The 26,721-nt window shown below is 35.5% G+C and overlaps 1 protein-coding gene across 1 annotated transcript in view; it reads right to left on the reverse strand.

Annotated features, from left to right (window-relative positions):
* Positions 1-26,721, reverse strand: part of DENND1B (DENN domain containing 1B) — a 388,444-nt gene that overhangs the window by 58,725 nt on the left and 302,998 nt on the right. The window contains exons 13-14 of the mRNA XM_036754915.1: positions 16,337-16,462; positions 4,887-4,988 (exon numbers count right to left, since the gene is read on the reverse strand). Coding sequence (XP_036610810.1) covers positions 4,887-4,988; positions 16,337-16,462 — 228 coding nt within the window. The remainder of the gene's footprint in view (positions 1-4,886; positions 4,989-16,336; positions 16,463-26,721) is intronic.

The raw sequence follows: 26,721 nt of genomic DNA on the forward strand, positions 1-26,721 counted from the left end.
AACACTGTTGAGTATATTCAATTTATCTATTATTTACTTGTTTGTCCATTACTTATTTATTGGGGCATAGGGTATGTTCAGAGAAGACTAGTTAGTACCTCTGATATGAGGGCCGCCAAGCCCTTTTCAGGACTGCTCTCTACCTTTGGTGTCTACCTGATCCACTGACTTTCACATGTGGCTCCAAGAAGCTGTAGCATGTGCAGCAGCAACACCCTAGTAAACCATTTTGGCAGATGGGATAAACCAGATTTAGGGTAACTGAGGAGTCTCAAACACTTTGGTGAGGTAGGCAGGTGTCTACCCCAAGTATTGAAGACTTCCCCTGGCAGAATGGGTGGATAGGAACAACTTGTTCCAACGGCCATGAAGGCACCTGAAGCAGGCACTGTGAAGCACTTAGCACTTAGTTAGACATCAAAGACACTAAAGTCATCTGCTACATCTTAAGCCATCACCAGTTACTTTGACTTTGTCCTGCCATTGGACTACTAAGGCTCTGGGAGAGTGAAGCCAACCACATGTAACTCTTCCTCACTAAAATCTAATTTAGGCATGAATCAACAGACCTCACATTTTACCATCTTCACCTATCTCAAAGTGCTGTGGCAATAAGCATGCGATGAAATAGCAGGTTGGGATACACTGGCAGTTGTAGTCAAAACCTTGCACAGAGGTGGCCCCAGGCCACGGGGTCATCTTCTCACTGGAAGCAGCAGTGAGATTTGGCAGCCCCCTGGATATCTGAGCAGCTTTTTAAGGATCATATTGCTCACCTCCTGGTGTTACGAAGGGGCTAGAAAAGGTACCCTAAAAATTGTTTGCTTACCCAACCCAGACTTGTTTACCACGGCAGGAAGGGAATCCTACTCTGTGATTGAAACACAAAAAAATGTACAAAAACTTCTGCAAAGATGATTGCACTCACCATCAGTACATGGAATGTGTGAACATTTATGGACAACACAAAATCCAGTAGATCTGAAAGATGGACAGCTTTTGCTGCAAGAAAATTCAATAGGTATCACATCTACACAGCAAATCTGAGTGAAACAAGGCTGGCAAATGAAGGCCAGCTTACTGAAGTAGGAGCTGGATAAATGTTTTTTTAGAGTGGCCACAGTGAAGGGGAGTGCCATGCAGGTGAAGTGGGTTTTGCAATTGAAACTAATCTAGTCAACAAGCTTGTATGCCTACCAAAAGAAGTGAACAACAGCCTCATGAAAATGGGATTGCCATTTGGAGGAAAGTGCCACATCACTATCATTAGTGCCTATGCTCCTACCATGACAAACCCTGTAGAGGTCAAAGAAAAATTTTATGAATATGTGGACACCCTCATGATCAATATGCCAAAAGAAATCAAGCTTACAATTCTGGATGATTTTAATGCAAGAATAAGGACACACTACCAAGTATGGCAAGGAGCCCTTGGGAGGAACGGAGCTGGAAACAGCAACGGTCACTTACTACTGAAGTCCTGTGTGTCTCATGACATTCTTATCACTAACACTGTCTTCTGCTTACCTAAATCCAACAAAACTTCGTGGATGTACCATCACAACAAACACTAGCATTTAATATACTATGTTACTGTAAGGAGAAGAGACAGATAGGATGTGAGAGTGACAAAAGGGATGTGTGGCACAGAGTGTTGCACTGATGATAGACTTATCCTCTCCAACCTAAATATTCACATTCAACAAAAGCAGCAGCCTCAAGGCAAGATGACTAACAGAAGACTTAGAAGATCAGAACACTTCTGTGAGTGGGAACAGTTTGTTGCTAACTTGGAGGAAAAATTGAGCCAATACACCAGTTACCAACAGTGGAGCAGAAAAGGGGTGAGCAGCTTTTAGAGATATGCTGTATAACAGTGCACTTACTCATCTAGTCATAACACTCGCAAACATCAAGACTGGTTTGCCAAAAATGATGGGAAAATTCAGAAGCTGGTAAATGAAAAATGGGTTTACCAGGGTTTACCAGTGGGACAGTTCATCTGTCTCGAAGAAGGTAGCATTTAACTCCATCAAAAGTAAGGTACAAGTGAAGCTTAGAGAGATGCAGGATTCTAGGTTCAGTAAGAAGGCAGATGAAATTAGTTTTATGCAGATAGTAACAATCCAAAGTGCTTTAATGATGCCTAAAGGCTATTTATGGGCCAAAGATATATGGTGTGTCTCAACTACTCAGTGCTGATGGAGCTATGTTGATGAGTGCTAAGAACATGATCCTAAAGAGAAAGGCTGAACACTTCCACAGTGCTCTCAACAGATAATCATGAATCGATGTTGAAGCCACTGACTGTTTGCCCCAGCCTGAAGTCAATCCCTCTCTAGCCAAATTTCCAACTGAAGAAAAGGTTCTGAATTCCAGTAAGTTCCTCTCCTGTGGCAAAGCAGCTGCTGCTAATTCTACTCCAATTGAGATTTACAAGGTGGAGGGTCATACAAAAAATGACTGAAATTTTCCAGATCATATGGCAGGAGATCATCCCCTAGGAGTTCAAGGATGCCTCCAATGTCCATCTCTATAAAGGTAAAGGAAACAGATTGTCTTGTGACAACCACAAGGTTGGGGTTGGGGTACGGATTTCTCTCTTCGTCATTACTGGCAAGATGCTTGCCAGGGTGTTGCTTAATAGGCTGATCCTTCACCTGGAAGATGGCCATCAACCTGAAATATAGTGTGGCTTTAGAAAGGGCTGAGGAATGTTCAGTATGGTATTTGTCGCCCAACAACTCCAGGAGAAATGCCAGGAGCAGAACAAAGAGGTATGTATAGAACATTTGTTGAGTTGGACTTTGATAATGTCAGCCATGAGGGCCTATGGAAAATCATGCCAAAATCTGGTTGCTCAGAGAGGTTCATCAATATTGTACATCAATTTCATGATGGCATGCTTACCTAGGTTCTGGATAATGGATGATGCTCTTGAGCTTTCCCAGTCACCAATGGAATGAAACAAGGCTGTGCGCTTGCTCCCATGCTTTTTAGCATGCTGTTTTCAGCAATGCTGTCAGATGCCTTCAATGCCGATGAACATGGCATCAAGGTCAGCTACTGCATTGATGGTAAATTATTTAACCTGAAAAGGCTACAATCCAAGACTAAGGGGGAGGAAAAGTTTGTGCATGATTTTTTGTTGATAGATGATTGCACACTCAATGCAGCCTCTGAAGCAGAAATGCAAGAAAGTATAGATCAATTCTCCGCTGCTTGTGCTAATTTTGGCCTAACAATTAACACCAAGAAAACACAGCTGCTTTACCAGCCAGCGCCATACCATAACTATCAGTTATAGCAAATGGATATGGTATATAAGTTCACTTACCTTAGCAGCATACTTTCCAATAAGGTACATATTGATAATGAGGTTGATGTACAATTGCCAGAGTTAGCTCTGTGTCTGGGAGGCTCCGAAGGGAAGTGTGGAAGAGAAGAGGTATTAGACTAAAAAAACTGAAGGTCTATAGAGCTTTTGTGCTGACCTTATTGTTGTGTGCCAGTGAAACCTGGACAGTATACCAGAGCCATGCCAGGAAACTGAATCATTTCCATTTGAATTAGAGAGATTCTGAGCATCACCTGGCAGAACAAAGTACCAGACACTGAGGTCTTTTCTTGAACTAAACTGCCAAGAATTCAAACTCTACTGCAAAGAGGGCAACTCCAATGGGCTAGACACGCTGTTCAAAAGCCAAATGTACACCTGCCCAAAAGACTATTTTACAGAGAACTCACACATGGTGGTTAGACAAAGCAACACAAGGACACTCTCAAGATCTCTCTGAAGAACTTTGGAATTGATTTTGTGACATGGGAGACACAGGCACCTATCAGCCAACACAGGCACAGGGCCATCCAGCATCTCGTGCCCTCATCAAAGAAGGTGCTGTGCTCTAAGAGCAAAAATGGCATTGAAGTAGCTCAAAAGAAATGTGAGATGTGAAATTTTAGAGAATCCACACCGACATGTTCACATGGACTATTTTTGCCTGACCTATGGAAGATCATTCTGAGCTTGTACTGGTCAGGTCAGGCATAGCTGGGCACACTGTAACTTGACTCTAACATAGTGATGTCATTTTGGTCCTCCTCGAGAATGAAGGACAACAACCAACCATATATAGCTTGTTTCTACATAGTTGTTAGCATGTGGTATCCCCCATTAAATTGTGGGCAACCTGAAAGCAGTAACTGAATTTTACATTTCTTTGTATCCCCAGGGCTTAGCAAAGTGCCTGACACCGAGCAGGCACTAAATAATTGCTTATTGAGGCTAAGTTCCTCTGCCACACTACCCTGACTCAACATAAGGCTTTTTAAATACACTAAGGTATGTTGCCTTCTGGGGGTAAATATGTTGTCCTTAGCAGATCCCAACAGTTACAAGTTAGTAAACATGAAGTTTTTCATAGCAGTAATTATTGACATATAAAGTTTGCAGAGGGCACTTGGAGAGGGAACATGGGGTGGTAGATTGATAGGTGGCTTTTAAAGACCTAGGTAAAAATCCTGACTTAGACTCTGACCTAGGGGAAGTTAATGAACTTCTCAGCGCCCCCAGGTATGACAGCAGAGCAACTGGTGGTGGTGGTGGTGGTGGTGGTGATGGTGGTGGAGGAGGAGAAGAGTTTGGAGAGTATAAGGTATATATTTCACAAATGGAGTTTCCTTTTAAGTCTGCACAAAAAAATGGCTAGAGTATTACAAAACTGAGGGGGAGGGGGAACATCTCCTCTGGCAATAAAAGAAACAGGTTACTTATCCCTAGAAAAGATCCAAGTTTAGCAGGATTTAAACAGAGCTCCAAAATAATAAAAAAGTGTCACAGTGATAACTGTACATCAGAGAAGTGAATTAAAGTTGTTCACACTTACCTGCTTGAAAAGTTGAAGGTTCACTGCGGTTTCCAAAAATTGCTTCATTAAGCTGGAACGATGCTTTACAAAACTATCCTCACAAAAAGTGATGGGCTCTCCCTAAATTTAAATAGAGATTTGTAAAGGCATCAGTAAATAATCATGAAGATACCATCTAGTTATGGGGTACTCAGCATATATAAATATCTATATCTATAGTCATACACATAAATACAAACATGTATATACATACACATACATACATACACATGTATATAAACTTGGGCACTTTGGGATACACAGGTCTCCCTTCATGGAGCTTATGGGACAATGGGAGTGGCAAGTTGTTCAGATCTTCTAACAGAAAGAATTGTCAGTTAGGAAATACAGTTCTTCCAAAGCTTGTCTCTGCTAAGTACAATATACAGTAGATAGTGATGCTTAATTGCTGTTTCCCTCACAACAAAAGTGAGCCAGGCCTAAGTAACGGAAGCACTCAATCCTCAATACTCCCAAAATCACAGAATTAATAAAGGCTTAACACGCCTACTGGTTAGATTTTAAATATACATATCATGCCTAATAGGGATATATGTTTTGCATGGTTTTGCAAACAAAATTGCTATCATTTTGCTTGCCTTCTCAGTAGGTAGGGGAGGAGTAGGAGGTAGGGCAGGAATTTGGAATTAACTTTAAAAAGAAAGAATGTTAAAAATAAATAATAAAATATGCAGATTAGCAAATACACAACAAATATAAATTAATATATTTAAATTTTTGCTAACTGTAAAATTCTGATTACTTAGTATTCTAATGATTTGCATAATATATTTTTCATACACTTAATTTGTTAATTTGCTCTTCACTTCAAAGTCTTATCTTTTCTTCATGATTACAAATGAAATTCTAAGCAGATATTTATTTCCTACATCTGCCTTCACATTTTACTCCCTTAGTATAATAATTATTCCATTTTTTCTTTGCATTGCTTTATAATAGAACTAGGTGTCTATCAAATCAGCACCACTTCAGTTGCAAATACAAACTACGTAAATTTTATCTGGGTCTATCATTGCTTACCATTCATGTACTTCCAAACTCATCACACAACTCTGACACTGGTAGATCCCTCACTATCTGTAGACTTCTTCTCTAACTATGCCCTTGACCATATAACACTTATAAAGAGGAGTGGATTTAAAATAATACCATTGAAAAGCAAAACAATGATTAATGAGTTGTACTGAAAATCCACATTTCAATGTAAATAGAAAAAAGTGAATCTATTAAATCAGAGTAAAGTTCAGAAAAATTTAAAAGTACTATTTAAGGAGCCATGGAATATACAAAGACTAAATTCAAACTCTTTACGTGAGGAGATTATTTGAAAGGAGAATAAGTTTGATACAAAGTAATACAGGTATAAGGAAATAGTGGAAAATCAGGCTGATTGGTGCCAGGACATGGTGGCCTTGATTATTATGTGGTACTTGCAAAAATACTATCGAGTAATACTTGCCTCTTACTCTTGCTAGGCTATCCTTCTATACCTACCCTGTCAACTCACTATCCTACTCTCTACATCAGCTCCTCTAAACCTTTTCTTCCTTTCTCAATCCTCCCCATTTCCCTTACCCACTTAGCTGAGAATCTTTCCTCCTATTTTACAGAAAAAATTTGAGACCACTGTCAGTGACTTTCCTCTTCTCCCCTCTTCTTCATCTCCTATTGTTCAGATGCCTTCTGCCACTATCTCCTCCTTCACTCCTGTCTCATGATAATTGTAAGGTACTCTTTCCCAAGACTAATCCCTCTACCTGCTTAAGCAATCCCATTCCATCCCTGTCTCCCCCAAGGGACTGCCCCTTCTGGAATCCTTACTCTTATCACTTATTTGCAATCTCCCCTTGTCTACTGGCTCAGTCCTCACTGCCTACAAACATGACCATGTGTTCCCCATCCTCAAAAAACCCTCACTTGATTATCCCATCCCCACTATTGCCTAATACGTCTTCTACCCTCTGAAGCTTAACTCTTTGCAAAGGCCATCTACAATAAGTGATGCCTTTACTTTCTTTCCTCTCACTCTCTTCATTCTCTCCTGGCCACTATTTCACTTGGTGATCTCATTGACTCCCATGGATTTAATTTCCAGCTCTATGCTGATGATTCTCAAATCTACCTATCCTGCCCCAACCTCTCTGTTGACCTATAATCTTACATCTCCCAACTACCTTTCAGATATCTAAAAACGGATACACAATAGATAAATTAAACATGCCCAAAACCAAACTCATTATCATTTTCCCCAAAGCACCACCCCTTCCTACTTTCCCTATTACTATAGGGGGAAACACCATCCTCCCAGTCCCTCAGGCTCACAATCTAGGAGTCATCCTCTGCTCCTCTCTCTCATCCCAATTCATTTTTAAGATTTGTAAGTTTCACCTTTGAAACATTTCTCATATACATCCCCTTCTCTCCTATGACACTGGTATCACTTTGGTGCAGGCCCTCATTACCTCATGCCTGGGTTACTGAAATAGCCTGCTGGGTCAGTCTTCCTGCCTCAAGTTTCTCCCCATCCTCCATCTAGCCACTAAACTGATTTTCCTAAAGAGCAGGTTCAATCATGTCACTCCTCACCCCCACCCCCACCCTGATTCAATAAACTCCAGTGGCTCCCAATCCCTTCCAAGATCACATCCAAAATCCTCTATTTAGAATTTAAAGCTCAGCTTAACCTAGACCCCATTCTACTTTTCCACTCTTATCGCACTTGACTCTTTGCCACATACTCTTCAATCTATTGACATTGGCCTTTTGGCTCTTCCATGAACTACATACATGCCATCTCTTGGCTCCAGACACTTTCTCTGGCTGTCCCCAATGCCTGCACTGTTCTCCCATCTCATCTCCAGTTACTAGTTTCCCTAAGTTCCAACTAAAATCCCATTTTCTACAGGAAATCTTTACCAATTCCTCTTAATTCTAGTGCCTTCCCTCTTTTAATTATTTCCTATCTGTCATGTATGTAATTTATAGACATTTATTTGCTTGTGAGCTCCTTGAAGGCTGGAAGTGTCTTTTGCCTCTTTTTGTACCCCAGCATTTAACATAGTGGTTGGCACATAATAGGCACTTAATAAGTGTTTACTGATTGACCCCTTAGGAGTGTTCTGCAATTGATTTGCTGATATAATTCTCATTAGGTTGTATTCCACATTTCTCTACCATGTCCCAGAAAACTTCATCCTGGAAGATTACCCCAGCATAGGAATTCACACCTCCCAAGTATCCTCAACCTCTTTGGCCCCTCCTTCTAATTGGATGGCTACTCTTAGGATCTCTTTGTAAAGAGGATGCCCAGGTCAGCTATTTCTTCATTTCTCACCAGGCTGCAATCTATATGCCTCTTGTTTCCTGTACTGGGCACCTTCTACCACCACCCCCAAACCCACTTTTCAGTTTCCTTTTGTGTGTTGTCTTTCCCTATTAGAACCCATGTTACTTGCGGGCAAGTACTGTTGCTCTTTTTGTTCGTATTTGTGTTCCCAGCTCTTAGTACAGTACATGGCACATAGTAAGTTCTTAATAGATGATTGTGGACGGAACAACTTAATAAGGGCCTGAACACAACGAAAGGATTTATATAAGATATTCTGGAGGTAACCATGACCAGATGGACTGTTTGGGACAATAAGAGTTAAAGAGAATTCAAAAGGTTTCTGGCATGGCTGATAAGAAGAAAGGCTGCAGAAAAGGGTAATTAAGAAATTAGTTTGGATGCAATGATGATGACCTTATTTTGGTCTGTTGAATTGGTGATGATGTTGGGATAGCTGGGTAGAGATGTCTACCATTCTGGTAGAAAATGTGGAAGTGGAGGTTGGGATAAAAGTCAGCACTAGAGAAAATTATAATAGACATTCCAATAGCATTTTAAATTTGTAAAGTACCATTCTTTATCTCATTTGATGCCCACAACTCTATGAGGAAGGTATTATCATCATCTCAATTTTTATAAATGAGGGAAGTGAGGTTCAGAAAAGTTAAGTGTCCATTTTCACAAAGCCAATGTCAGATGAATGATTTGAACTCAGGTCTTCCTGATCACAAGTACACTACTGTAATCACCATGAAATGCTAGTCTGGGAGACCACTGTGTGCAAGTGATTATTGTTGCCCCAGGGTAAATGAGATTGTCAAGGAAGGGAGAAAAGAGAAAGAAGAAATGAGATCCACTATCTTAAGGAATACCAAAATTTAAGAAACGACGTGTGTGCATGTGTGTGCGTGTGTGTACCTAGATGGCTCAGTAGACAGAGCACTGGGCCTGGAGTCAACAGGACCTGAGTTCAAATCCAGCCTCAGCCACATTAGTTATGGGACCCAGGGGAAGTCTCCTGCCCTCCCCCACCAAAACAAAAACAAAAAACTACAAGTGAAATTAGCAAAGGAGGCAAAGAAGAAACATAGAGGTAAGAGAATCAAGACAATGCAATGCCATTGGACTCAAGGGATGAGCATTTCAAGACTGGGGTGTTCAGTGTCTAATCCCAACATAGGCTAAGAACCGCATAAATGCTCTTGGCAAATCAGTAGGTCATTTGGTAACCAACGACATGTCCACTGGTATGCCCTAAACAACTCCCAGAGGAGGCCTTATGCCTAAGGCCAGGAAAAAGAGTCCTTCCGACTCTAGGCTTGGCACTCTATCCACTGCGCACTTAGGCCTACGTATTTGTATTTATTCTCCTAAAATTCATTACGTACTTATGTACTTGTTTTATATATCTATATATCCACACATGTATGTGTATATATATATATATATATATATATATATATATATATATATATAATTATATATGAACTTATTGTTTCTCCATTAGAAAATAGCTCCTTAAGAAAAGCCATTGTTTTATTATTTATACATATGGCAAGTACAATAGTGGTTGACATGGTATAGGTTCAAAATAAATACTTATTGATTAATTTATTCCTCAAACCTCAGAGAACAATCCTTCCACCATCCTTGTAGCTAAGGACCTCATTTCATACTTTTTTGAATAAAGTCATTTGCTGAGAGTTACCTCCCAGTTCATATCTAGTGATGTTTTTACTGGATAGTATTCTGCCATCCAAGCGTTCTTTTGGTCTCCATGCAGTTTGTTTTTATAGCACTTTGAAGAACTATTACAGAGACAGAGAAAACTTATTATTTAAAAAAATTATATTTACCCTACCACAGATATATTTCACAGATTCAGTTTATTAAGTTAGAATAAGTCAAAAGACAAAGCCTGGAAGAAATTAGATTTAACAGAAAAGAAATTAGACTAGCAATAATAATTACATTAAAAATTAAAAATAATACTAGTTTATTTTTATGGTCTTTCTAAGTATGTTATTAAAATGTAAATGTAACAGAAGCTGTTCAAAATCTGACAGACTGTCTAAAAAGCTTCTGAAACTGACAGATATTTTTAAAAACATAACTGTCTGATTTCCACATGGGGTGGCAGGGGCAGGGAAGGAGAGGATGGTATTTAGGGGCCTCGAGGCTGCAGGTTCCCCATCCCTGGGATAAACTCTAATGCCCCCTCTAACTTTAAATTTTCTGATCATATGATCCAATCAATAGAACTAAAAGATTATTATTATTATATGCATTATATGCTATGAATATATATATACACACACACACACACACACACACACACACACACACACATACAAAATTTCTCATAACCACTGTTCCACAATCTGTAACTATGAAACTCCATTTTCTTTCTAAATACCTACCCCTTACTATTCTACAAGTGAATAAAATTTCTGTTGGTTAAATCACTAAGAAAAAATATGTGAAGATACTAATATTTTCAGGAAAGACAAGGAAGTCCTGGTACAATTATTCTACTTATTACTTGATATGCTCTATGTTTTTATAATATGGTAACCATTCCTTCCATGGACAATTTTATTAATGAGGGGGGCAGAGAAAAAGTCAGTTGTAAGAAAGACACTGAGAAAGGAACCCAGAGAGAAAAGACAGAGTAAAAAATTACTGAGTAAAAATGATGGCTTCTAATTTGCATATGACTAATAGGAAGACTTAATACCCAGAATGAATGATTATGGGACAAATGTTTGTGGTCTAGCTGTGATCTGGCTGGTAGAAATGTGACTTCTGTCTTCTCATGAGATAGAGATGAATACTTCACAAAATAGATTATACTCTTTATAAACAGAATTGGTTATGATCATATCTTTAAATGGGTCAGAAGGGACCTCAGAGCTAGGTCTGAAAAGAATTCTCAGAAGTGGAACAGGCAAAGATCTTTGTTCAAATCTGAGAACAGACCTCAAAAGTAAGGTGAAAGAGCTGGTGTCCCTTCCAAAATGGTGGTCACAGAGAGGTAATCAGAAATCAGAAAAGGAGGACTCAAGGGCAGAGGTTTCCTGAAAGGGCACTGTAGCAAAGGAGGAGAAGGTGAAGTCTGGAGAGAGTAAGAGTAAGGTATTTAAAAACTGATAGGTATTCTTTCTATTGAATGCCTTTGATAAGTCTTTTAGTAGGATTTTGAAATGATTTTTCAAACACCATCATGACATGGTGGAGTGGAAAGAGTTATAGAATAGAGACAGTCAGAGTTATTATGAGACCCTAATTCTTTTACTCTCACATTTACTTCTAATAATCTGTGTGACCTAGGTCAAGTTTTTGGAACTCTTTGGTTCTGTTCTATGTGCCTGAAATAAATGGGGTTGGTTAAATTCTTTCTCAGGCTAAAAAAAAAGTACAGTTACATAGTGGCATGTATGTGGTTTGTTTATTTAGAGGCTGGCCTATTCAAAATAAAGATGCTCCAAAATAACTTAAATCATGGTATAACCTTGGGTAAGTCATTTTATCTCTTTGGGATCTATTTTATTAATCTATAAAATAAAAGAGTTGATCTACATGATATCTAACTTCCCTTCAGGATCTAAAGTTCTACAATTGAATAATTTTAACTTCACCTGTGAATCTCAATTAAAATGAATAAAAGGTAGAGTTGGAATCATTTAAAGGAAATCTGTATGAACATTTTCTTTATTTAAAAAATAGGGAGGAGAAGAGGGAGAAATAGGTACATGAATGAACTGTTGGCAGAGAAGCGTACTGGTCCAACTATTCCATAGAACAAATCAGAACTATGTCAAAACGACTATAATAGTGTGCATACCCTATGACCCAGCAATACTACCATTAGGTCTGTATTCCAGAGATCAAAGAAAAGGGGAAAGGATCTATATGTACAAAAATATTTATGGTAGTTCTTTTTTTTCCAGTAGCAAAGAATTGGACATCAAGGGGATGGTCATCAATTGGGGAATAGCTAAACAAGTTGTAGCATATGATTGTGGTAGAGTACTACTGTGCTATAAGAAATGACAAGGGGGGTGGTTTCAGAAAAACATAACAACTATATGAAATTGATGCAAAGTAAGAACTGGGGATCATTATGCACAGTAAGAGCAAGGCTGTAATGATAATCAACTGTGAAAGACTTGGCTACAATGATCCAAGACAATTGCAAAGGACATATTAAAAAATGCTATCTACCTCCAGAGAGAGAATTGATGAACTCTGCAGAATGAAGTATAATTTTCTCACTTTCTTTAGTTCTCTTGCCTTTTTTGGAAATATGGCTAATATGGAAATACATATTGCAGGATTTCACATGTATAATAGACAACATATTGCTTGCCTTCTCAGTGGATGTGGGATGGGGTGGAAAAGAGAGAATCTAAAACTAAAAATTTAAAAAGAAAAAAGTAAACAATAAATAATAAAATGTTTTAAAAAGGCAAATAGAACACATCAACATAACAATTCCTTTAATACTGATCTACAAAATATTTTCAAAAATCTACTTTCAAAGCCTAATTAATCAAAATTCAGTAGGGGTTTTGTGCTGAAGAGCAGAAACTTAATAGTTGGGACAAACAATACCTTAACAAGATATTAATTGCTTTTATAATAGCTGCATTAGAATTCTCTCCCTTTTAATGGGTTAGCACACTCTGTAGGAAATTACATGTACTTTTTAATTAATTTATTGATATTAATTCATTTTGCCATAAAATAATAAAAACTGTTAAGCAAAATGTATTAAAAATTCAGATGAAACTGAATTTCGGGGAAAAAGGGAAGATTATTACTTAAAATTTAGTTACAATGAATTCCTACCTGTTACTAAGATCCTCTTATGGGTCATCCAGACTACATTAAGTACTTCTGCTGTTCTTATAACCCCCAGGATATCTTTTCCAATCCAATACCATCCAATCAACATTTATTAAATGTCTACTGAGTGCAAGGCTCTATGCTAAACACTGGCAATGCAAAGACAAAAGCAAAACAGTTCCTGACTTCAAGCAGAGATTATTAAACTGAGTGGAAAGAATATGTCAATGACTAAGTATATACTAAATTATCTGAGTAGGGAGAGATCATTAGCAATTGGGAGATCAGACAAAGTCTCACATAGGATATTTTCCATGAGTTTAGCTTTGGATAATGCTAGAGATTTCGAGAGACAGAAATGGGGGAGTGTATTACAAGTATGAAGTCAAGAGATAGGATGCCAAGTTTATGAAATAAGCCTGGAAAGGAAGGCTGAAATCAAATTGTTAAGGGATATGGGATGCCAAACTGCTAGAATTGTCTTCCTAAAGTAAAGTTCTGATAAGATTCCATCCCCAAGTTAAATCAAAAACCTTCAAAAGCTCTCCAATGCCTACCAAATTAAATTTGGCATTTAAGAACTGCCATAAAGTATTTATACCTTTCTTCCCAAGCTTACTTTATACTACATCTCTTCTTGACTATACACTGTACCCAAACTCTACTACTCACTCTTCCCAACCTCTATGCCATTCCTCATGCTATTTCCTATACCAAGAATGAATTCTTCCCATATCTTTGCCAAGTGAAATCCTACCAACCAAGGCTTAACTTAAAATGGCATCCCTTCCATAATAAACCTTCCCCAGTCACTTCCTACCAAAAGTGATTTTATTCTCATTGAGTACCATTGCACTTTATCCATACTTCTCATGTTGTACTTTATGCATGTTGTCATATGATAGTTATGAACATTACATTTCCCATGCCAGATTTTAAGATCCTAGAGGACAGGAAATATGCCTTTTTCATTGTTACATCCGTCACTCACAGAGAAAAGGCTACACAAGCAAACCATAAGCTTTGGCATGTTCTACTATACTGGAAGGGTTTCAACCACAATTCAAAGAACAGATTACATCTGTATTCCAAGGATCAAAACAGTTAAGCAGGGAGATGCTAGTCACTAACTAGGCTGGTCATTTGGTAATAAATTATTTGCCTATGTCAAACCTCTTGAATCAAAGAAAAATACAAATTGGCACTCAGTCTTCTGAGGCCTTCTTCTACTTCAGTAGTGATACTGGCAGAGCCGCAAAAAAAGGTGGCAAAGGGGGCAGGTAATCATAATTCTTAAGACCATCTATAGACATTAACTGTTTGTAATATAAATATGAGCTTACTGGCCAATGACCAAACAGATGTTATATTGGAGGAACTGAATAATATGAAACTAAACCTTCTCTTTATAAATTAAATCATAAGACCAAAGTTGCAACTAAATAGAGGAGTGGCTCATTGAGTGGCAATAAAGGAGTTGGAAGAGTGGGTTTTGTTTTGTCTTCAAAGGTAACAAGAATCATCATTTTTTGCACTGTAGTACTCATCACACTTAACTGCAAAAAGACCACTGCAAAGATGACTTCAGTCTAAAACACGGAGAGGATTAAGAAGCACAGAAATTTTATGAAGAATATGGCCCTTCAAATTCAATCAAGATATACTTTTTAATACTTGATGCTTTCAGTGAAAAGTTGAACACAGGAAAGCAGCAAAGAAAAGTATGTTTGAAAACACAGCTGAGAAGCAAGAAATGAAAGCAGCCAAAGGCTTAGAGACAGAAGTTTCATACCAATAGATCACGTATAGGCTTCATGCTTCTACATACCCTTTTCTTCAAGAAAGAGAAGGAAGGGGAGGTGCTGGACAGTGAATATTGACTCACAATACATCATAAAAATGAAATACATTCAAACAGACATGAAAGACTTGTTAGAGCAATAATAAACACCTATGCCAAGCATTTGTAGCTTTTACTATGGCACTGTGCTAAGTATTGGGGATACAAAGAAAAAGCAGCAACAGTCCTGACTTTCAAGGAACTTTATATAAAAACACATATACACAACACACACAAAGTAGATGGAATGGAATGTAGCCCTTAGAGGAGAAGGCACTAGCACTTGCAGGGAACAGAAAAGGCCTCCTGGAAGTAGTAGTGATTGAGCTGAATAAAAGTAAGATAGGACACATAATTGAGATAAGTCCAATCTGACTTATTTAAACAGACATTACTGATGCCAAAAAATAGAAAATTGATAAAAGACCAGATGACAACATAAGCTATTACCATTATCTCTAAGGAAGTTTAACCAATGTAAATCAATCACCACAATGAAGAGAACAAAAGAACAACTTTGTACTTCTCTAAAAGCATAAATACAACTACAACTTGACTAAACTAAAAGTAGTTTATTGTGTTTGACCACTTACTCTCCTCCGCACGTGCTAAGTATTGCTTTAATTAATACAAACTAAACTCAATTCCACAAATACTTATTAAAATGTTACTAAGGTATACGCATGTTCTGTTGTAAAATATATAACACAAGAAATAATGCTAATTTGTTCCCTTAATCACAGAATATTATTAGATTACAATAACTTGATACTCTCTACTCAGGTGACAGAACTAAGATGCAATATATTTCATTCTCTATCCATTTGAAAAAAAGGACAAAATGTTAAGGTTATTTGTAATGTATAATTTTTTAAAAGATACAAATTAGACATGTAAAACAAAGAATAATACACTTTTGAATATCATAATGTATCAGAGAGGAAAGAAGATCACTAAGATGAAAGATTTCACATAGAAATTTTTTTTTATTATTTTCACCTATTATACTTTTAAAACTAAACAATCTTTTAAGTCCAATTGTCATTTATTTTCATTTTTTTATTTTAATGAGAATTGGTAAATATTTTAAAATAGCTTAATACAACTCATGAATCAGTTCTGTCACATTTTTAGGAATAATGAAGGCTACAGAAATGGAAATGAAGAGAAATGCTAATTTAAGATAAATGATGAACTATTAAGAAAGTGTTTAACATCCATAAAAATGTATTAATTTTAGGACCCAAAATAAATATTGGAAAGGGAGTGAAAATAATCTTTCTTTAAAAAAATACATTAAAGACACCCCCACCCCCAAATCTTTTTCAGGTGTGAATGGGGTTCATACTTTTCCCTATTTCAAACAAACTGAAATAATGGAGAAATGCTTACAGGTTTGTATCTCAATGCATCTCTGTAGGATCCAAACAAAGCAGCCTGAGCCCTAAGAAAGGCCCTAGCTACTCCATCACCCGTAGCTGTAGACTGCTTCTTCAGTTTATTTTTCAAGGCCGAGACCTGTGTGACAGAGAGGAACAGTTAAATTAACACCTCAGAAATTGGTACAGCAAGGTATGAACCCAATCAGCAGGCAAACCACAGTGTCTGCAGGTCAGCCAAAAAATCATCCTCCTCTTTGATAGCTTATCGTTTTAACTGTAGAGAGCACCTGCTGGTTCGTTAATTGAAAGGAAAGCAGGAGATAATGGTAAAGTGCTAATGTAAATTGGTTTATGCTCTCTTTTTTTTTCCCAAGGCCTCTTGACATAAATAATCTTTAATTATTTTATAGTAAACTGCTTGTGAGCCACTTTTCAGAAAGATTTTAGCAATCATAACATGTGTCTACTTGTTTGAGATGAAGTCAGTTGGGTATCTTTCATTTATGTATGTAAGGTTATTTGTTAAGGGCCCCCAAGGTTTACTTACCATTTACTTGATTTTAAGTTGTGTTTTTTTAAATGCCTTATTAGCATGTATAATTTCTAACCATGCATTTGGTCAACCATTATTTGTTACTTAAGAAGGATGGGGGCTTTTCAATATAATTGTCTTTATGGCATTTCTCAATACTAGAATGGTTAAAATAAACAAAAATGCTTTTATTTTCAAAGTACCCCTTCTAAGAAAAAACAACACCTAATTTTTTTGCCTGGTTTTTGAGGTTTACCAATCTTATTTGGCTTGATGATTTAAAGTTCAAATTTTACATATTTTAGAAGATATTTATGATATATATACTAATATAATAGCCTTCATTTGCTATGACACTTTAAATTAAACAAAATTCCTGACCTAAACGTAATAAAAAATGAAATATGAGAGAATACAGGTTTGTTCAGCCTCCAACTCATTCCATCCTCTTCTTTTCAAATTGTGCAATATTAAAATACTTAGAAAGCATGGAAATTTAGGCTTGTTCACTTGAAAAATATGTTCATTCATATGCAATTACTCATCATTACCTATCACAGAAATAATTAAGATGGTTCAAAATATTTTTAAATTGATAGGAAAAAAGCACAAAATCAAATGCTTTTCTTTAAAAAAAAATACGATGTATTCTTGCCTTCATGAGCCAATCCTATAGCCAAAATAGTTTCATTCCTTCCTTTTGAATGTATATAGGAAAAATATTTTTTGGTTTTTTATGCAAGTCATGAGTGCTCTTGTAGATGATGATTGTAATTGAAGTGTCAACCTAATTAACTACTAAACTTTGAATAATGCTAATGAGAAAGGAACACAGCATCACAGAAAAGACTGGCTCTACAGGTGATAAACCTTCACAGTAGTGACATTTTCCAGTGTAAAGTCACAGTTACTGTGATCTGATCAAAGAAAGAGACCCCCATTGGGTCCAATTATAACCATAGTTTTGAAAAAAATTATTGAGTTATGATGTTCATAATCTATGCAGAAAGGCCTTTACAGTATAGGTCTTCTCCCCATAGCTGTGGTCTTTTCAATTTATATCCAAGCTCCATAGATTCAGATAAAAGTTTAGAGTTTGATTTGTTTAGCCCATAGAGTTGCATACACTAGTGCTCATTTAAGACCTTTTTAAAATGTATTAAAATATATCTCAAAAGATGCAAAATGTTTTTTAAAAGCTTTTATTAGTGTAAGACTGGATATATTGTATATTTAAAATAATAAATGCTTGTCATAATAATTTTGTCCTGTATTTTATTTAAATCTGAAAATATATTTTAATTTGAAGACTGAGTATCAAGTAACAATGATTTTATTTTCAATAAGTTAATAAAGAGAACAGTTGACTGTTAAAAATTTCCTTCTACATACTCATGTTGTGGCTATACTTTGAATTTGAAGAAAAATTACAAATAGTAAACAAAGGAGAGGGAGAGGGTATTTTTCTAATGAAAAAAAAATAAGTAAACCAAGGCCCTCATAATCTGACCATAAATGTATCTTACTCTACTTCCAAATTAGACCTGGAAAAGTTACTGACATACCTATTAGAATCGAGAGACACAAAAAAGACAAGAAGATTAGTATTTAACCTAAAGGAACTATCAAAATTCACATGAAAACTATGAAATAATCACAAGAAAGCTTAACAAGAACGATACCTTGTATTTTCTTATATATTTTTCTAATAAATATTTTCCACCCCACTCCAATGTTAAGCATAGATAGAGCCAAAGGTATTCTTCTCTCCATATAATTTTTCATGCTGAATGGGCTCCCATCAGCAGCACACAAAAATAGTTTTGAAGTCATTCCTACATTTCTTTTTCAAAGAAAAGAACAGTAACAGTTTAGTGTTCCATTGTGCTAAGGTAAGAAAATCTGTAGGAAGAAAATAAATATTTTTTAAATCATGCCACTATTTTTGATGTGAACATGTTAAAGTTTGACAAAACAATGTTGTCAACTGTGCTCTTACCCTGAGCTATGTGCTATCATTGTCCACTGTAATTTTCTTTAGCTCTCCAGCAGTTTACATTTATATGTAAGTGTGCATGTAATATACATATATAATAGATACAGCCTTCTGCACAGTGTCAGCTGTTCTGCTTTTCATATTTTAAAATTTATTTTTGAAATAATTTTTCCTATAACTTTACCACATTTAAAAATTCTGCTTTGGAAAATGAGTAGTTATACTTCACACAGGTATTATTTCAAAATTATTTTGACATTCAGGAGATGACTGACTTATTTTTGTCATTTAATAAAATGAAGATGACTCATTTCATAATGTGTAAAGGTTCCAATTAGAACTGGAATTCATTTGTTTTGAGACAAAGAAACAAATATATACAAACAAGTTATATACAGGATAAATGGAAAACAATTTATAGAAGGAAGGCACTGGAATTAAGAGATATTTCATTTTACAGATGGAAACTGAGGCCTAGAGAAGTGGGGTGAACTGCCCAGTGTTACACAGTAGCAATGCAAGGAATTGAAATGAGGTCCTTTAATACTAAATCTAAGTGCTTTTCCATTACATCATACTGCCTCATTCACTACTGCTATACTCACCAAATTTCTCTTTATCATTATTTTGGCATTAAAATGTCTGTGGAGAAAATTTAATTGAAATCAAGTAAATAACCATTTATTAAGTGCCTTTTAGATATGCAATTATACCAGGCACCAAAGACACATGGAAAAAGAAATCTAGCATAACTGTCATTGCTTTCAAGGACCTTATATTGTACTAGGAGGAAATCATAGGAATAAACAGCACTACCATACCAGCTAGATGACTCAGTGAATGGAGTAAGCACAGAACCTGGAGTCAGGAAGACCTGAGTTCAAATCCAGCATCAGACACTTAGTAGCTATGTGACCTTGGGCAAATCACCTAACCTGTTTGCCTTTATCCACTGGAAAAGGAAATGGGCAAACCACTCCAGTATCTTTGCCAAGAAAACTCCATCAATAGCAATAGTGTACTACGGTCCAAGGGGTAACAAAGACTAAACAACTAAACAACAGCATCATACATTACAGAATGGTTTAAGACTTACAAAGCACTTCCCTAACAACAAACCTGTGAGGAAGCTACTGCAATTATTATTAGTAATATTTTATACATAAAGAAAGTGAAGCTCAGAAAGCCCAAGTATTTGCCCAGGGCCACAGTTAGTGTCATATATAGGATTCAAAAATGCAACCTGTACTGGAGTATCACATTTTCTCTCAACAAACAAGTAAAGATTAATTAATATTAGACCTTTATATAGAGGTTCAGAGTAATGAAATCATCCTGCAAATGCCACTGATCAGGAAAATAAAAACTGAATTGCACTACTGACTAAAGGAGAGCTGAAGGCGTTTTCTATTAGATAACATTAAAGGGAAAATGACCTACTACAAATGCTTGTTGACATGACTTGACTAATAAAACCTAAATGTTTTTCAATATTAAGAAAGCTATAGAATAAAGAAGAGAGGCTAAGCAGTAGATTATCTATGATAATAAACTGTTCAGTTTTCTACAACCCTGTGATTTTTCCCATTTCTTTCTTAAGTATCAAGTTTGCACATTTGGCCAAAGCTGACCATCTTAAACCATCATCTTCTTTTGTTCTTATTAAAAAAAGCATAACCTTCTGTGCTACTCTAAAACTGACTCTATTTTGTGACACAATTTGACTTCCTATTATATAATATTCAGGTTCTCATATAGAATAATTTCTTTTTCTCAAAAACAAGCAATTGGAAAGTATGTATTGAACAATTTTTTACTGGCCCAAGTACTGAATTGGATCTTAAGTTTAATGTAAAATCTAAGATACATTTCCCTATCTAAGGCATTATTAAATTCAATTCAACAAATATTGTAAAATACTAATTATGTGCAAGACAATGTGTTGGATCATGAAGAGAGGTGACAAAGACTATGTAGTCCTGACCTCAAGGAACTTAAATCACACAGGGAGAATCTCAAAAGCACACAAATAAAGAGGGAGGGGACAAAAATATCTGCAGAGAAATGAGGAACATAAAGTTACAGTTTTAGAGTTGGAAGGGAACCCAGAGGCTGTCTAGATCAACCCCTTGATTTTACAGATGAAGAAATCAAGGCCGAGGGAAGTTAAGTGACTTGCCCAAGGTCAAACAGGTATTAAGAGTCAGATGAAGGATTTTAATCAGGCCCTCTTGACTCCATAACACTCAGCTAAAGGAAGCAGATCTCAAGTAGAGCCTTGATGGAAGAATCTAAAAGGTGGTGCTAAAAAGGTAATAAATTTCAGGCAATGGAAAATAGTTTGTCCAAATTCATGGAGACAGGAGATACTATAATAAATACGAATATATGAGGAGTAATGGAGTTTGAGCAAAATATAGAATATCAAAGGGACACCATATGGAAGCTGATTGGAAAAATTACTGGAAGCCAGATTGTGGAAGGCTTTCAGTACCAAAATAATGAGTATGTATTTTATTCAACAGGCAGTCAATGAACTTTAATTAAGTGTCTACTATGTGCGAGGCACTGGGCTAATAGATAGAAAGAAAGGCAAAAGACAGTCTCTGCTCTTAAGGAGCTCACAGTCTAACATGGAAGACAAAATGCAAACAAACATGTACAAACAATATATACACAGGACAAGTTGGAAATAACTAACAAAGGGAAAACACTAAAATGAAAGAATATCACAAAAAGTTTCCTATAGAAGGTAGGGTTTTCACTGAAGGAAGCCAGGGAAACCATGACGCAGAGATGAAGAAGGAGAGACTGATCTAGGCATGAGGTCAAGGTGTAAAAAGATGAGAAGCCACTGGAGCATCCTGAGCAGGAGAGTGACAAGAGTCAGACCCCTATTTTGGGAAGATTGTTTTGGCAAGTCTTTCGATAAAAATTGGAGATGGGAGAGACTAGCATTAGGAAAATGAATTAGCAGACTATTAAAGTAATCTAGACAAGAGGTGATAAGACCTGAATTATGCTGGTAGCTTTGTGGTGAGAGAAAAAGAGACAGATGTAAGAGCTGTCATGGAGAATTTTTGTGGAGTTTGAGAGAAAAAAGGCTTGACAACTGATTTAAAAATGAAGGATGAAAGAAAGAGAAGAGTCAAGAATGATCCCAGAGTTCATTACTATTTACCTCTTTTATGTTATTTTGGGCAGCATTGAACTACACAATTCGGTCATTCCAAGTGATTTAATTTACAACAGTTAAATTGTGACATATTTCTTAGCTCACAGAATAATTACTTATTTAGATTTCCAGATTAGGAAATAGAGAGATAAATAAAAAGTAGAAAGTTTACTGCTCAAGTACTCTGAAACATCCTGAAAATTAAAATTAAAAATCTAATGTAAAATCTGTTCAATAAGATCTAAAACCTAGGCAATTACCTCTGAAAGGGTGTCTGCTAAAGCACGGATAATGGTGTGTCCTCTGGAACAATGCTAAACACATCGTCATTTTTCATATCTACTTTCAAACTATCTAAAAGATACTTAGAATTTCACACAAAATGAATACTTTAAAAACAGTTTTGGTTACTGAGATCAGTAACTTGAAATTTTACAGGTTCACAGCAGGAAGCCTGTTAAAATCAGGAGCACTATTTTTCCAGAGTTTCATGAAATAAAATTTCTAAGTCTCAAGAAAAAAATTGATCGGATTATACAATTCATAAGTTAGTAGTGAAGATTAGGTGAAATTATTCACATGAAAAGTGCCACTACACATACATACATACATACAGATACAGATATAGATATATATGGCAGATATATGATAATCTCTGAAAATACTTTAAGAGAATGAAGCATTAAATGGCAGGAAAGAAATTTAAAACAAAATGTAATTTACAAATCTTCTTGCTTCAGTTGCAGTAGCAAGGCTTTTTCTATTTCTAAATACAAACACAAATCCCAAAACGTAGGTAAATAGCACTAGAAGCTTAATTTTCAGCTTTTTTCAATTTCATTGGCATCAAAGTCAGATAAAAAGCTCTTTTAAAATGTTGCTGGTTGTAAAATTGATGATCACTATCTATGGAAATAAAAGAAGTTAGCTGAGAAATAGAATAATTGTCTCTGTATGGGTTAACGAGGTAAAAGCAATAGTTGCTTCTTGAAGACACAGTGACTTGAGAGCTAAATAGAAATTCTCTCAATTACACTGAAATCTAAATCTTATTTTTTGTATGACCTGACCATTTCTTGAGAAGGTCATTTTAACTGCTAAACAATAGAAAGCAAAGGCTTTTATAAAGCACAGGTATGACAAACCTGCAACCAATATAAAATTTTTCAGGTCTTTTTTTCTGTCATAATCCATATTATAACTAACTGACCCTACTGTGTTAAATATGTATAGAAATTTAGTAAGAATAACATTCAATATAATTTGGGAAAACATGGATGACATATGATCTGAAAAATCATGAAACAAACTGATTTGCTTGATAAGCATTCAAATAAAAAGTTTTACTTAAAAGCCTTGAATGAAGATAAACCACTGTCTTTGTTTTTAAAACCAAAGGACATTAATTAACTTAGGGAGAGATCATAAATAAGCAATTGTCTTGAAGGCAGCTATTCAAAATTAGTGGAAGTTCCCCAATTTTTTGCATCATTTGTTTTTTGTTACAATTTTTTTTTCATATGCTATTGTTGTTGTTCAGTCGTTTCAGTCATACCTGACTCTTCATAACCCCATTTGGGGTTTTCTTGGCAAACATACTGGAATAGTTCGCCATGCCCTTCTCCAGAGCATTTTTTTTACCGATGAAGAACTGAGGCAGACAGAGATTAAATGACATGCCTAGGATCACAGAGCTAATAAGCATCTGAGATCAGATTTGAATTCATGAAGATGAGTCTTTCTGATTCCAGGTCTAGCACTCTATGAACTATTGCCACCTATGCTAGTAACACTATTAAACCTATTAATCCCCATGAAAGTCTCATAATAAACCTAACCATCTCCTGTCAATGCTGAGATACACATATATACACATACATACGTTTATTAAGGTAATATTACTTTATAATGAGATCTATTGAGAAGTTTAGCAACTTAATCCCCATTTGGTAATGTCAATGGAATCACTTTCAACCACATTCTGGGGTCTACAGTGAGTTTTAGAAAAATGATGTTTCACTGAATTCCTATCAGAAGGTGGGAGGAGTTACATTGTCAGTGGGATTTATATCCAGAAACTAAGGTACCCAATTGCCACTGACTTAGTATTAAATAAGGAAAGAAAGATTATGGTACTTTAAAGAGATCAGAAGCCTGACAGATCATATTTACTCCTTTTTATAATGAAACTGGAATTAAAAAAAATTAGGGATGGTGATTGAACCTGTAAGAAATCTCTTCAGTATACATGATTTAAGAAGAGAAGCATGTTACAGTGACTAGGGCATAAATATAGGAGGCCATGTATCAATTCATCCTATGATTCTACCACTAATGCTATCCTTTTCCAGGGTCAAGAATACTGTCCTATCTTATAGGATATGCTAATTAATTCTTGGTAAAATATGAACAAAAAGTGTTAATCTGTTCCAAAGTATTAGTAATAATCATTTTCTCACACATACAAATACTATCAAATGTAAATTTCTTACATAGAATAATGGCTTTTTTCCTGATCGTATGTTTAAGTCATTATTCATTTCACAGGATAACAGATTAGAGCTAGAAGGAACATTAGAAACTATCAAATCCAACCCCAACATTTTACAGATGAAGAAATGGAGTAAAAGAGGGGATAAGTGACTTGCACAGGATCATGCAGCTAGTGAGCAAGTAAAATGGAATTTAACCTAGGCCCTTCTCACTCTAAGTCTAACACTCTATCTACAACTCTGCAGTAGACATAGAATATCTAGAGATAAAAGTTTTAATTTCTCTTTAAATAAACTCTAACACTTACTTTCCAGACTAGATAATAATCCAAAGTTTACTTTACTGAACTAAAAAGAGTTTAATAAAAAGAGTTTAATGGAGACATTTCAATAGAATCAATTTTCAGAATATACATTTTGAAATAATTAAGAAATATATTTCCAATTTATTATTCCAATTTTCTTCCCTTTTAACCTGTGAGCCTTTTTTCATATCCCAGCTCTTAACATACTGTCTGGTACAAAGGTGGAGCTTAATAAATGTTAACTGACTTTTTGTAGCAAAATTTTAGAAATTAAACAGCAATGAAGGAAGTGCTTGCTTTTCTCACAAAATTAGTATGTAAAAACAAAATAAAAATTCAATTAAATCCGTTTCCCTAAAGTGACCCCATATCAATACATGTATTACACATTTATAACACTCACACACATACACACACAATAAAAGAGAGTAAATGGATACAAAATCATAACTAAGCATATATCCATAAAATGTAACATGTAACATACGCTAGTAATAAATAAATATTTGCTTCAAAATAAGAAAGAATATTTTACATTCTAACTCAAAATCTTCAAATATTTGATCATAGCTATACTTTTTTCATAATGGTTTCTTTATTCAAATAACTAAATTTTCAAACAACACCAACTTCACAAGTACATTTTAAAAGTATAATTTACCTTGAAAATGCACCATGAGTAACAGTAATTTATTTTAAAATTCATTCTCAATAAAGTGGCTGTTTATTTGTTTTTTTTCTTTTTTTTAATGATCCAAATCTACAATGAAATGATGAAATCTAAAAACAAGTGTTCTTGTCAGAAGACAGGAAGCAGTTTTTCCCCCCTCCTTAAGGAAAACAAAGGATTCCTGAAAGCCATGCTCTGATTTATTTTTCCAATTTGAAATAACCTTAGGAGTAGCGGAACTGCTACTGGCATGGTAGTATTTCTAACAGTCAATAAATCTAAAATATTATGTGTGAATATTGGAATGAAGCCATTAAGAAGATTACAGCATGCAACACAGCAGAGGGTCCACAGGAAAAAAGGACTGGTAATTCAGGACAACTGTGACCACTGACCTTTGAACAGTCAAGACCACTGGTCAATCTGACACAATAATAGAGTTCACATGCATAGAAAGTCATCTACCCTGTAAGTATTATTTAAATGCTTTGGTGAATGATTTAAAAAGGACCCATTTTAAATCTCAGGTAATTTATTATACATCAGACAATACCAATAATAATCATTTTCAGGTTTTTCTTTTCAGTCACTAAAAGGAAAATCTAGTAATATCATCTCATATTTTTATTAGATTAACATATATTATTAGTTTTAAATATTTTGCCATTGTACAAATCAAGATGCTATGCTTTTTATCACATCTTCTAGGTATAGGTAGTTTGGGAAGACTGATGAAAATTTTTAATTTGCTGGGATCGTTACACAATTGCCCAGATTGCTTTCAGCACCAAGTGATAAGCTTTCCTTAGACTTTAGCAGATTGTTCTAATTTCACATTATAGTTTTTGCTATTTATGTAATTTTCAAGAGACATTTCTATAAGTTTGTGGGCCTCATCTCTAGGTATCTAAATTAATTACAATTTCACTTTTTTGTGGTATACCTTTTAACCCAACTTTATGATATTTGAATTCTCTCTATTAAGACTTTTATATTTAAATAAAATTTCTTATCAATAAAACATAAGATATCATTGTGTATATTCAGAGATTTATATTTCTTGTGGTGTTTAAGTCTATATATGTTTATATGAGTGCTTTTAATAAACAAATTAGCTTCCACGAAGAATGAAGTTTCTCTTCTTTCTACCTTGGTAGGAAAAATATAATAAAAACATAATTCTCAAAGGATCTATAATCTATCACTAAGGCGACTATAATAATTT

The sequence above is a fragment of the Trichosurus vulpecula genome, chromosome 4 (assembly GCF_011100635.1).
Source record: "Trichosurus vulpecula isolate mTriVul1 chromosome 4, mTriVul1.pri, whole genome shotgun sequence".
Taxonomy (NCBI): Eukaryota; Metazoa; Chordata; class Mammalia; order Diprotodontia; family Phalangeridae; genus Trichosurus; species Trichosurus vulpecula.